At 37.8% G+C, this 10,357-nt stretch overlaps 1 protein-coding gene across 1 annotated transcript; it reads left to right on the forward strand.

Annotated features, from left to right (window-relative positions):
- The first annotated feature begins 1,793 nt into the window (after positions 1 to 1,793).
- LOC137387492 (ankyrin repeat, PH and SEC7 domain containing protein secG-like) lies at positions 1,794 to 10,025 on the forward strand. The gene is made up of 4 exons (XM_068073929.1): positions 1,794 to 1,825; positions 2,278 to 2,962; positions 8,312 to 8,407; positions 8,852 to 10,025. The coding sequence occupies exons 2-4, from the start codon at positions 2,284 to 2,286 to the stop codon at positions 8,953 to 8,955; spliced, it is 879 nt and encodes a 292-aa protein (XP_067930030.1). The 5' UTR covers positions 1,794 to 1,825; positions 2,278 to 2,283; the 3' UTR covers positions 8,956 to 10,025.
- The last annotated feature ends 332 nt before the right edge of the window (positions 10,026 to 10,357 follow it).

The raw sequence follows: 10,357 nt of genomic DNA on the forward strand, positions 1-10,357 counted from the left end.
CGAACCCCGAACCCCGAACCCCGAACCCCGAACCCCGAACCCCGAACCTCGAACCCCGAAGCCCGAACCCCGAACCCCGTACCCCGAACCCCTTCCATAGAGTTATGCTTGGCAGATATAGCGATGTTGGAGAAGAATTTTCTTGATGGGCATTGGAACTTAGGCTTTACTGCAGCTATCATGTTCCTGAATGATGGTTTGTCGACAGTGTAAATCAGAACAGTCGGTTACTGTGCATCCCCAGTTTTTGTGCTTATCTTTGTTTTTGGCGGTAGGTATCTTATCAAATAGTTTTTTTTGTTTAGGATCTTTCACTGTTTTATCTCTGCCACCTCTCTTGTTCCTGGGAGCTGCTGATATGCTTCCTTTTGGCAAGACACTGCTATACTGTGCTGAATGGTGTCTTAGAAGGTGTTGACACAGGTTTGAAGTACGCGACTCGGTTGCTTTGACGAATTTCTTCCATAAGTCACAGGTCACCCACAATAAATGAAACTTCATGAAAAATTAGCTGTTATAAAAACATCACCCAAACCTTGACTGATACAATCAGTGGGCCGCTGATTGGCTAAAATTCACTTCCATCTCAGAGCTATCCACGATGTATATTATTAAAAACAATGTTAGCCTTCATTACATGCTAATGCTACAACATATTATTACATACCTAGTTCTTATTGCTCCTATCTGTAACAGTAAAGTATATCCAGCAAGCATTTGTTTTCAATTTTGGATTTTCAGGGGTTGTTGACACACTAGAAATAAGTTGATTCTCTTCGAGTTCATCCTCAGTCTTTACAACTCTATTTCAGATCCTACTTCAGTTTTAATAATTATCATAACAATTAGGTTTTCTGTATGTTTGCCATTTCATTTTTATAACTTTTAATCTATCAAAAATCTTTGCATTATGCCTTGTAATTCTTTTATTCTCGTGACTATGTATGTAATTCGATTTGGACTGTGTTAGTTTTGTTTACATTCTCACTATTACTGATGGAGTAAATCATAATTCATTAATTAATTGCATGACCTTTGTATCTAATCAATTCTCATGGTGTAAGGATGGAATTTTTAGACTGACAAAAACATGCCATGTCATTTGCTTTTTCACTTATTATTGAATGTTGTTTAGTTATATATTCTAATTTTTCATTTATCTTAATATTTTTTTACTAAATAATAAACTAATATTTAATATTTGCAAAAAAGTTTAATGGTGACATTTCCATTTTTCCTAACAATATTTAACCACCACAATTTGAAAAATGTTATCTTCTTTAAAATTTTATGAATCAACATCAAATTACTTTATTTGAAAACGATTGAAAAAATATAAATAAAAATTCACCATAACTTAAGGACACATACAATCAATGAGGATTAATGCCATAATACTTTTTCCAAATATGTCTCTTATCTACAAAACATCACACGAGTTAATTTGGCAAAAGTCAAGATTATTGCTACAATTTTGCTAAAAAAAACTGTAAACACATTTGCTGACTAATCAATGCTCTTACGAAAATTTGCTTAGGAAGCTGCTGTGTGGGCACCGCAAACAAAAAATCTAAACGTTATGCACAATTCGGTTTATATGCAGTTGTCTTCTCCTTCTGATTTGGTGAACTAAGAGAAAACAACTATCCAACTGCTGAATGCCCTTGAATCGTTATTTAGCATTAATTCATCATTAGTCACGGTTGGAATAACTCTTTTTAAGCTCAGCCAATCAGGAGACAGATTAGATTATTGTAACCAGCTCCAAGCCATGAAACAGTCATTCTGTAGTAGTTATAATAGGTGATAAACAGAATAGCAACAAGTAAGTATAACTTATATAAAATACTAACATATGTTGTAGTTGTTGTACTTACCAGGAACAATAGAGTAGATTAGGAAAGACACTGAATCAGTACTATTATTATATAACTCTAACATCATGACATTATCTCTATTCTCTATCCTGAGAATACTCATAGAGTCTATCATGTAATGTGCTAAGTTGATAAGGTTAGGAGGCTCTCATCTCATTCTTCAATCATAACCAGACTAGCAAACACTTCCTACTGCAGATATGTCATGTTTCTCAGCACTGCCAGAGTATGACATCCCTGGCCTAGCTTTTATACGCTGTAAATATCTAGGGCTCACTTGCTGCCACCCTGTTATGGCTGGCAGTTTTTTAAGTGAACAGTTGTGTCACATTTTGTATTAATTTTTCTATCATATTTTACTGTATGCATCAGCTAATAGAATGCAGTACATATATTACAGTTAAACATGGAAGATTTGCTTAAGGTTTACATAAGTGATGGAAAACTGGATATTAGTGCATTGACGGCAGCTTTAGAATCAATACAACCAGCTCACTTACTAAGGCTACTGATTACTACCAGCAATGACTCATACACAGCTATTATGATAGCTATAGAAGGAGGCCATACAGAAGCATGTCGTCTGCTTCTCTCACCAATTAGAAAAATCGCAGACGAGTTGCTCTGGATGAAGAGGGAGGACGGATGGACAGTACTACATGTGGCCGCAAGGAGGGGAGACAGTGAGTGTGTAGAGTTACTGATAGACACAGTGAGTGATGAGAGGAAGTACGAGTTTGTAGCTGCAAAGACTAAATATGGTTACACAGCTATAGGACTGGCTGCAGCATGGGGAAGTAGCAAGTGTATAGAGCCCCTCCTCGGCAGCTTCTCCTCGCTACAAACAGACTCCCTATTAAACATACAGAATAACGACCTCAACACTCCACTGCATAGGGCAGCATACAATGGGCATACAATCGCTCTGAAGGTCATGTTAAAATACGTGTCTCTCGAGACTGTCTCTTCACTCCTCAACATAAAGAATAACAATAACAAGACTCCATTTGAGGCTGCTGTGTTCATGGGAAAAAAGGATTCATCAGAGCTGTTAAAGAGATGGCCACTGGAGTCAGTAGTAGAAGGTAGGATTGTTATACAGTGTGATACCTGCTACTCATTTGAACTGTTCTACTGCTAAACTCCTCTCCAGTCTCAGCAACTCTCTACTACATGCTAGTAGTTCATTCATTGTACACATATACTGTGGAACCCTGGGACATGCCCTGGGGCATGCCCTGGGGAATTGCATCTCTATTTTCCTGTAAACTCACAGAGACCTACATACACACAGTGTTGATTGTCTTCAGCCTGCAGCTGGACAGTTTATAGTCTGCGTATTTAAATTAATATTAATATTCAAAACTGTTAGGATTGAAGTGATGTTAGCAGCTCTTTAAATATCAATTCCTTGTCGCAGACTCAGTAGCTTGGCTTTCGTGTTTCACACTATTCTGTATATTATTATTTCAGAATTTTGAATATTAGAGATGTAAATAATATAACGCAATAGTAATGCTACTATGATTATAGTATGTAGTGGTAGACTAGTGAGTCATTCCTTCAAGCTGAGGTTCGAGGTAAACATTACACTCCTTTTTATGAATAGCTAATCATCTATGCTGCAGTTTTTGATGGAAAGTAGAAAGTATTACAACCATATTTTACACTGCTGTAGATTATCCACAGCATTTTAATTGTTCCTAACATAACATGACTCTATCCTTTGTCATGTTTAGTAGTAAACTGAATGACAGACTAAAGTACACATTGTAGCAGCCTCATGCATCAATATTCAGGCTTTAAGTCTATAACAATAATAATCTTTAATATAAAGATTGAAATTAGATTAGCTGATTTGCAATTGTCATGAAATAGTGTTGCTTGTTTCAGAAATATTTTAACTCATCCAACCGCCTAACTTTCATGCCATTTCAAATACCAGCCATTTCTCAGAAAAGTGTGATAATTCAACTGGTTACAACAGGAAACTAAATTGACATAGGTTGCCTATTCAATTTTCAAAATAATTTACCAAGTCCCCTTTTTCAAATGGTATAAAATTCAAATAGAGACTTCATATTTTTTACATGTAGACATGTGTCTCAAAAAAAGTAGTCCTAGAAAACTTTTGATTTTAAAAAACCTTTACTTGCTGAAACAAAATTAGAATTTTACAACAAAAATGTTAAAAATATAGGCTAAGTAGTTTAGCTAAAATTATTCTTTGGCTACATAAAATGCACAGTTATAACTATTATTTTTATAAATAACAGTTAGTCATGAACGAAAAAATCATAAAACTCTAATTTCGAATTTTTTCTAGTATCATCTTTCAAAGCAAAACATAGCAAGTCTACATGCCAAGATAACTCAAATAAACTGTCATAAATATTTTATAAATATTAAAAATATGTTCAATAACTTTGTTATCTAAAAATCAATATGATCCTATCGAAATTGAATGTTAACTTTAATCTGACTACGGCTGACTGCCTAAAAAGCGCAATTTTATGCGAGCATAACAATTAAAATTGTCAAAGTCAAAATATAACAACAACTCTGAAACATAAAAAAATAATGTTTTAATTTGATTTATGCAGTCTTTCACTGTTTTACCACTTCTGAATCCGCATATTTACTTCTGAAGTTGAAAAAAGTTGATTGCGAACATAACATTTTAAGTTGTCATGATGATTTCCGGTTTACGTAGATTTCGATATGGGTTTAGTATTTTGGTGATAACTTTCACCAAAAATAATCCTTGAGGCATACTTGTACGTTTTTCTTTTTGACCAAAACTTCCTCTTTCTAACTAATCAGAAATTAGTATTTATTATTTGAACATCGCGATACAAACAGTAGGTAAAACTCAGAGATGAGGTAACTCACTTTGGGGCTTAGCAATGTTATAAATACGTGAGTTAACTCGCGTCGGGTGCGAATGAGTTAAACAATCTTAGCCTGATATTGAGTCAGCTCAATAAGACAGTGAGCAACAAGCTTTTTATGTGGCGATTTGTCTTTTAATCATCAAAAATAGCTCGGGTGTAACACGCAAAGAGCGTAATTGATTGTACCCGGGCTGCAGGTTTTGAGCGCTAACTCGGACATGGCTGCTGTTTACCACTTGTTTGTGCCGTCACTTCTAAACAAGCTTCTTTTTAAATAGAGGCCTCCCTAGTGATTGGTCAGTATAACTGCATCTCAACTATCCAACTATTCACTCATTGAGCAATTGTGGATGGCGTGCGTTGTGCACTAGGTGCTACTCCAACACGTGAATTGGGCAGTCACTATGCACCCTAGGAAGGAAGTGCAATTTTGATTTGGTCGAAATCCGAGTGGTGCATCAAACTCTCGTTGATCAAATTGCCATCGAGTGATTCGCTTGCAGGAAGGTGCCAATGAGCATATGCAGTAAGTCTTACTTCTCAAGATGCTCGAGCTAATGGGTAGCCTTTTGCTTGTTGAGCAGGTCAACCCTACTAGTACTGCACATCACCTCGCCTCATAAGAAATGTGGCAAGCTTAAGCTTGGTTCCCATATCGATTGTGATACTCTTATGGTAACTTGCACAGCAAAACGTTTGCGACGTTAGCCTCGGCAGCATACAGTCATGCGCAAAAGTATGGAGCCGCCCTGTGAATTTACATGAACTCAAAGTTCAATTTCAAATAGAATAAAGAGAATTATTTCAAATATAACAAAACAAGGTATCATTTTAATCCTTATAGTCTGCTCTACATGGTGGTGCTATTTGAAACATAATTAGACAATCTACTTTACTTGTGGAATCTCCTAAAGAACATGACACTTTCACTTAAATAAGTTTAGTATTTAATAATAATAGGAAGCGAGTACAAGTAATTATCATAGTTCAATATCTTTAAGCCATTGTTTCAAATTCTTTGATGTTTTGCAATTTTTGTGTACCTAAGGATACTAAAGTAAAAATTTTCACCATTCTGTGTGTTCGTTGTACAATATTTCATTAGTAACATCCTCACTATGAAAACTACCGAAGAACAGCGAGCAACCATTGTTTGACTTCATAAAGAAGGATTGTCTATGTGAGAAATTGTCAAAAGAATTGGTTGTTCAAAAAAAGGTGTCTGGTGTCATTCAAAGATTCTACGAGACTGGTAGTACTGAAGATAAACCACGCTTTGATTGCCCAAAATATAGGACTTGTAGAGAATACAGAACTCCAGTGCGGATTTCCTGGACCGACCGTCAAAAGTCTAGCAGTGAACTAATTAGAGACTGGCAGGACACAAGCAATATTAAAGTGCAGCCATCTACCATTAGAAGACGCCTAATTGGTGCCAGGTTGAAGGGCTGTAAAGCAAGAAAGAAGCCAATGGTGACAGAGAAACAATGGCATAATCGATTAAAGTGGGTATGCCACCGCAGGACATCGAGTGTGGACCGGTGGAAGACAGTGATTTTCTCTGACGAATTTACCTTTTCTGTTACTAACCACTCTGGTTTGCAGTATATTAGAAAAAAAACCAGGATAATCTTTCAAGCTATGGTGTATTACTCCTACAGTAAAGCACCCTGGATCAGTGGTGGTTTTGGGCTGTATGGCGGCATCAGGGGTCGGACGGGTTGACTTTGTACTTGGCATAATGAACAAAGAAAAATATATCAAAGCCATGCAAAGTAGAGTGTTACCAAGTTCTACGGCGTTGTTTAGTGAAGGTTCTACTGACTGGTGGTTCCAAGATGACAATTCCCTCTTCCGCTGTGCCAAGAAAGTAAAAAAATGAATGCAACACGAGAGAGTTGGCACAGTGTCATGGCCAGCTCAGAGTCCAGATCTGAATCCCTTGGAAACTGTGTGGCAGCATATAGCATCTATACTAAACAAGACTTAGCCCAAGACTAAAAAGAGCTGATGGAGGGCCATGTGAGAGCTTGGCACAGCGTAATTGAGCCATCAGAACCTGCAAAGTTGGTTGCATCAATACCCAACCGATGTTGTCTTGTCACAGGGAACAAAGGCTGACCAATCAAGTACTGAAACTACCAGACTTCAGAAATCACCTCCACGCTCTTATAAAGAATATTTATACAACTAACGGCCTTTTTTAGGGCCATCAACTTGTTGAAAAATTTGTTCACATTTGAAAATTATTTAGTAGATTGCATGAATTCATACATGAAACACTAGAAGACAGCCTGCTGTTTTAATTATTAATTTAGCAAGTTAATAATTAAAGCAATCAAATAGAGGACACTCTCAGCCTTAAAATGATACTAATATAATTGCTGTAGCTTTATTTTAAGCTGAGTAATAATAGCTTGAAGTTTGAAATTGTAAATACTTTAGGGGCGGCTCCATACTTTTGCACATGACTGTATGTTCACATATAAGCTGCATCACTAAACATAATAGTGTAATCAAATAAAATTTTCGCTAGCCATGCCGTTTCTATAATGGTGACCTCCACCCATACAGTGCATTTCGGGAAGGTTTTGCCTGCGGCCTTTTGCGAAATTTGAACAGCATTAAACTATTTTGATGCCGCCGGCAACTACCGGCGGTCCCCAGCGCGTAGGTTCCCATTTCATCGCTAACAGCCTGTGGCGCTGTCGCCGGTGCTTTGCGGTGTATATGTAAACCAGGCTTTAGCAGCCATCCCCGCTAACCTCTTTGTCTGCCCCACTGTGCTTGCTAATCGCATTGCTTTCTACCTTCACCTGTATGGCCTAGCCTGCCAGGCCATGCCAGCTAGTTCACGCCTACCTGACTTTGCTTGTTTGCCTGTCAGCCAGTTTGCCTGCCTTCTCAAGCGAGTCAAAGATAATCATCGTTTCACTGTCAAGTTGATGACAATTGCTCGCTCTTGCGAACTAGCAGACATTGGTCATGCATTCTGGTCAGCAAATACTCAAGTTGACTAACCCGCCTGCAAGCACGCTTTCCCACTCACACTTTTGCCGCCAAGTTACCAATGATTGCACATTTTCGCTGCCCAGTCAGCAAAGATTGCGCATTTGAGCAGCCGAGTGTTTGGTTTGATCGAGTTCACATTGAATATTTCAGCCAGCCTGCGAGAATATCTGTGAGTCAGTTGTTTGATCAAGCCAATTTTTGAAGCTTGCATCACTAGGCTCCAATCTGAGCTCTGTTACCCATATCTGCCAGACCAGCCTTACCTGCTTTTATGCTCCTGCCTCTGTGCCCACATCACCACAGCTCTGCATCAACACCTTCCTACCTCTACACCCATCTATTTTTACATCCCTCTGCCTCCACACCTTTTCGCCTCTGCACCTTTCTAATTTTACACCCTTCTGTCTCTAACCCCTTTGCCTTTACACCTGCCTGCCACTACACTCTTCTGCCATTACAATTGTACATCCGCCTGTTTATCTACGGATCTAAGTACTATTTGTAAGTTCTTTTTTCTCTCTGTTGTAGCATTGAATGATGCCAGGCAACAAATAAAAACACTGCAAGAGAAAAATGACCAAAAACTTGCTGCTCTACAGGAAAAAACTGAGCAGCAGGCGGGAGGTAACCTCCTATGTGAATGTTTTATTAGTACACTGTTAGTATAGTGCTGAGGTAGAGAAGTCAGTTACTTCTGTAATTGACAATGCATAACGTTCGATAGACCTTCCTACTCTCATTAGTATCACCTACCGTTTACCTGCTGGTGTTATATATTATATTAGCTGCAGTACCACTTTGAACCACTGATTCTATACGATTATTATTGACCAATCACTGTTCACTCCTGGTAATTTCATTAGGATATGTTGATGCTGCTTGAGTTATAATTATATCATGTCCAATCAAATGGCGATAGCTTAAGTTCTGGACTGACTTTAATAGATTAATAGAGTTTTGTCATTTATATCCCTAAGCTCATCAGTAAAAGGAACTCTTCCTCTGTTCATATGCATGAACAGCTCTTGTTTGTATATAAGTAATACTGAGAAATGTTTGTTCCTTTAGATATGGCTGAGATGCAGAGGCGACTGGAACAATTTGTCAAATATCTACAGATTCCAGGTGACACAAATTTGACAGGCAATCAATGTCACGACCCGGACAGTTAATAGCGTGGTTGACGCTCATCGGCTCTCTAACCAGTCTGACACTAAATATACCGGGCCGACCTTCAACTAAGCCTAGCCTGGGCATGGCTCTCGTGGGGGATAGGGAGAGAGAGCCTGGGACACATAGCAACATGCGAGGGAGACAACTCTAAAAGTCGACTTCTGCAGTCGCTAATATCACAATCGTTATTTCCGAAGGAGTATCATGTGACGGTCTTTTTTATGATCTTCGCGAGTATTATGTATTAGTTTTAATCTGAATTGGCAGCAAACAAACGCTGGTTAGTAAGTATGAAATGTTGGTTGCATAATAAATCAATCACCGGAGTTATATTATTTCATATGTTTAATTAATTGGTTTTGATTTAATTATAATAAAAAATTAAACCAATAGAATAAAATATTTTCACAATAACAATACAAACGAATAGCAATAGAACAACAAAAATGAATCGCACGCTGCTAATAAAGAAAAGTTTATCTAGTAAAAAGTAATCTCTGTTTTATTTTACTCGCGAGTATTGTGATTACTCGCGACAGTTATTATGAACAACTCGGACCTACCACTGCAAAACGGTGCCATCTGAAAGTAAATACTCTTTCCGAAACCAGTAAGAAGAACTATAAATTAGTCAAAACCTGCGATAATATGTTGTAAAGCTTGAGACTGTTTTGGTCTCAGCGTGACTATGCCTAGCTTTGATAGATGAATTTTGAGTTTTGCAGAAGTTATCTTACCTTTTTTTGCTATGTGTCCCAGGCTCTCCCTCCCAATCCCTATGAGAGCCATGCCCAGGCTAGACTAAGCCACAGGGCCAGAAGAATGGCTCGACCCAAACCTGCCAAATTTCAGTCGGTAGATAAATGTCCAGCCAGCTCTCAAGCCGTAGGGGTGGCCCCTATTGTATATAACAACATGCATGTGTGCCATTAGACACACGTCGAGGAGTGATAACAAGATGTTGTTCTCTTTACTATATTACACTCTGTTTGTACTTGGTTATTTTTGATTAAATATCCTTATTCTCTCAACCAAAGTATGTCACTAAAATGAATGCTTTAAAAGTGTATAGCACTGCTATAAGTGGCAGCGTTGATGTTGAATTGATGAACATGACTCATCTCTTGGGTATTAAAATAGCCTTTGGTTCAGTAAACCATGAGCAATTGATAGTTAAGCACAATTAGTTACAAGGATCCTCATGATTATCAGACAATGATATGTACTCCTTCGAGCTAAGGATAAAAAATTAAACGAGTTGTTACGGTAAGTTATAAGATATCAGTGCTGAAAGTGACAGCATTCCAATGATGATAAAATAGACACATAAGAACAATAGACATGATTTTATTGAATGTTTGAAGTATATTTGTGAAAATATTTCGACGAATAAGGTTGCGT

The sequence above is a fragment of the Watersipora subatra genome, chromosome 2, assembly GCF_963576615.1.
Source record: "Watersipora subatra chromosome 2, tzWatSuba1.1, whole genome shotgun sequence".
NCBI classification, from domain to species: Eukaryota; Metazoa; Bryozoa; class Gymnolaemata; order Cheilostomatida; family Watersiporidae; genus Watersipora; species Watersipora subatra.

Bases quoted from the DNA above. Each gene is read 5' to 3' on its own strand.
- LOC137387492 (XM_068073929.1), top strand. From the start codon at position 2,284: ATGGAAGATTTGCTTAAGGTTTACATAAGTGATGGAAAACTGGATATT. The intron at 2,963-8,311 runs GTAGGATTGTTA...TCTCTGTTGTAG, and splicing joins ACTGGAGTCAGTAGTAGAAG to CATTGAATGATGCCAGGCAA. The intron at 8,408-8,851 runs GTAACCTCCTAT...TTGTTCCTTTAG, and splicing joins AACTGAGCAGCAGGCGGGAG to ATATGGCTGAGATGCAGAGG.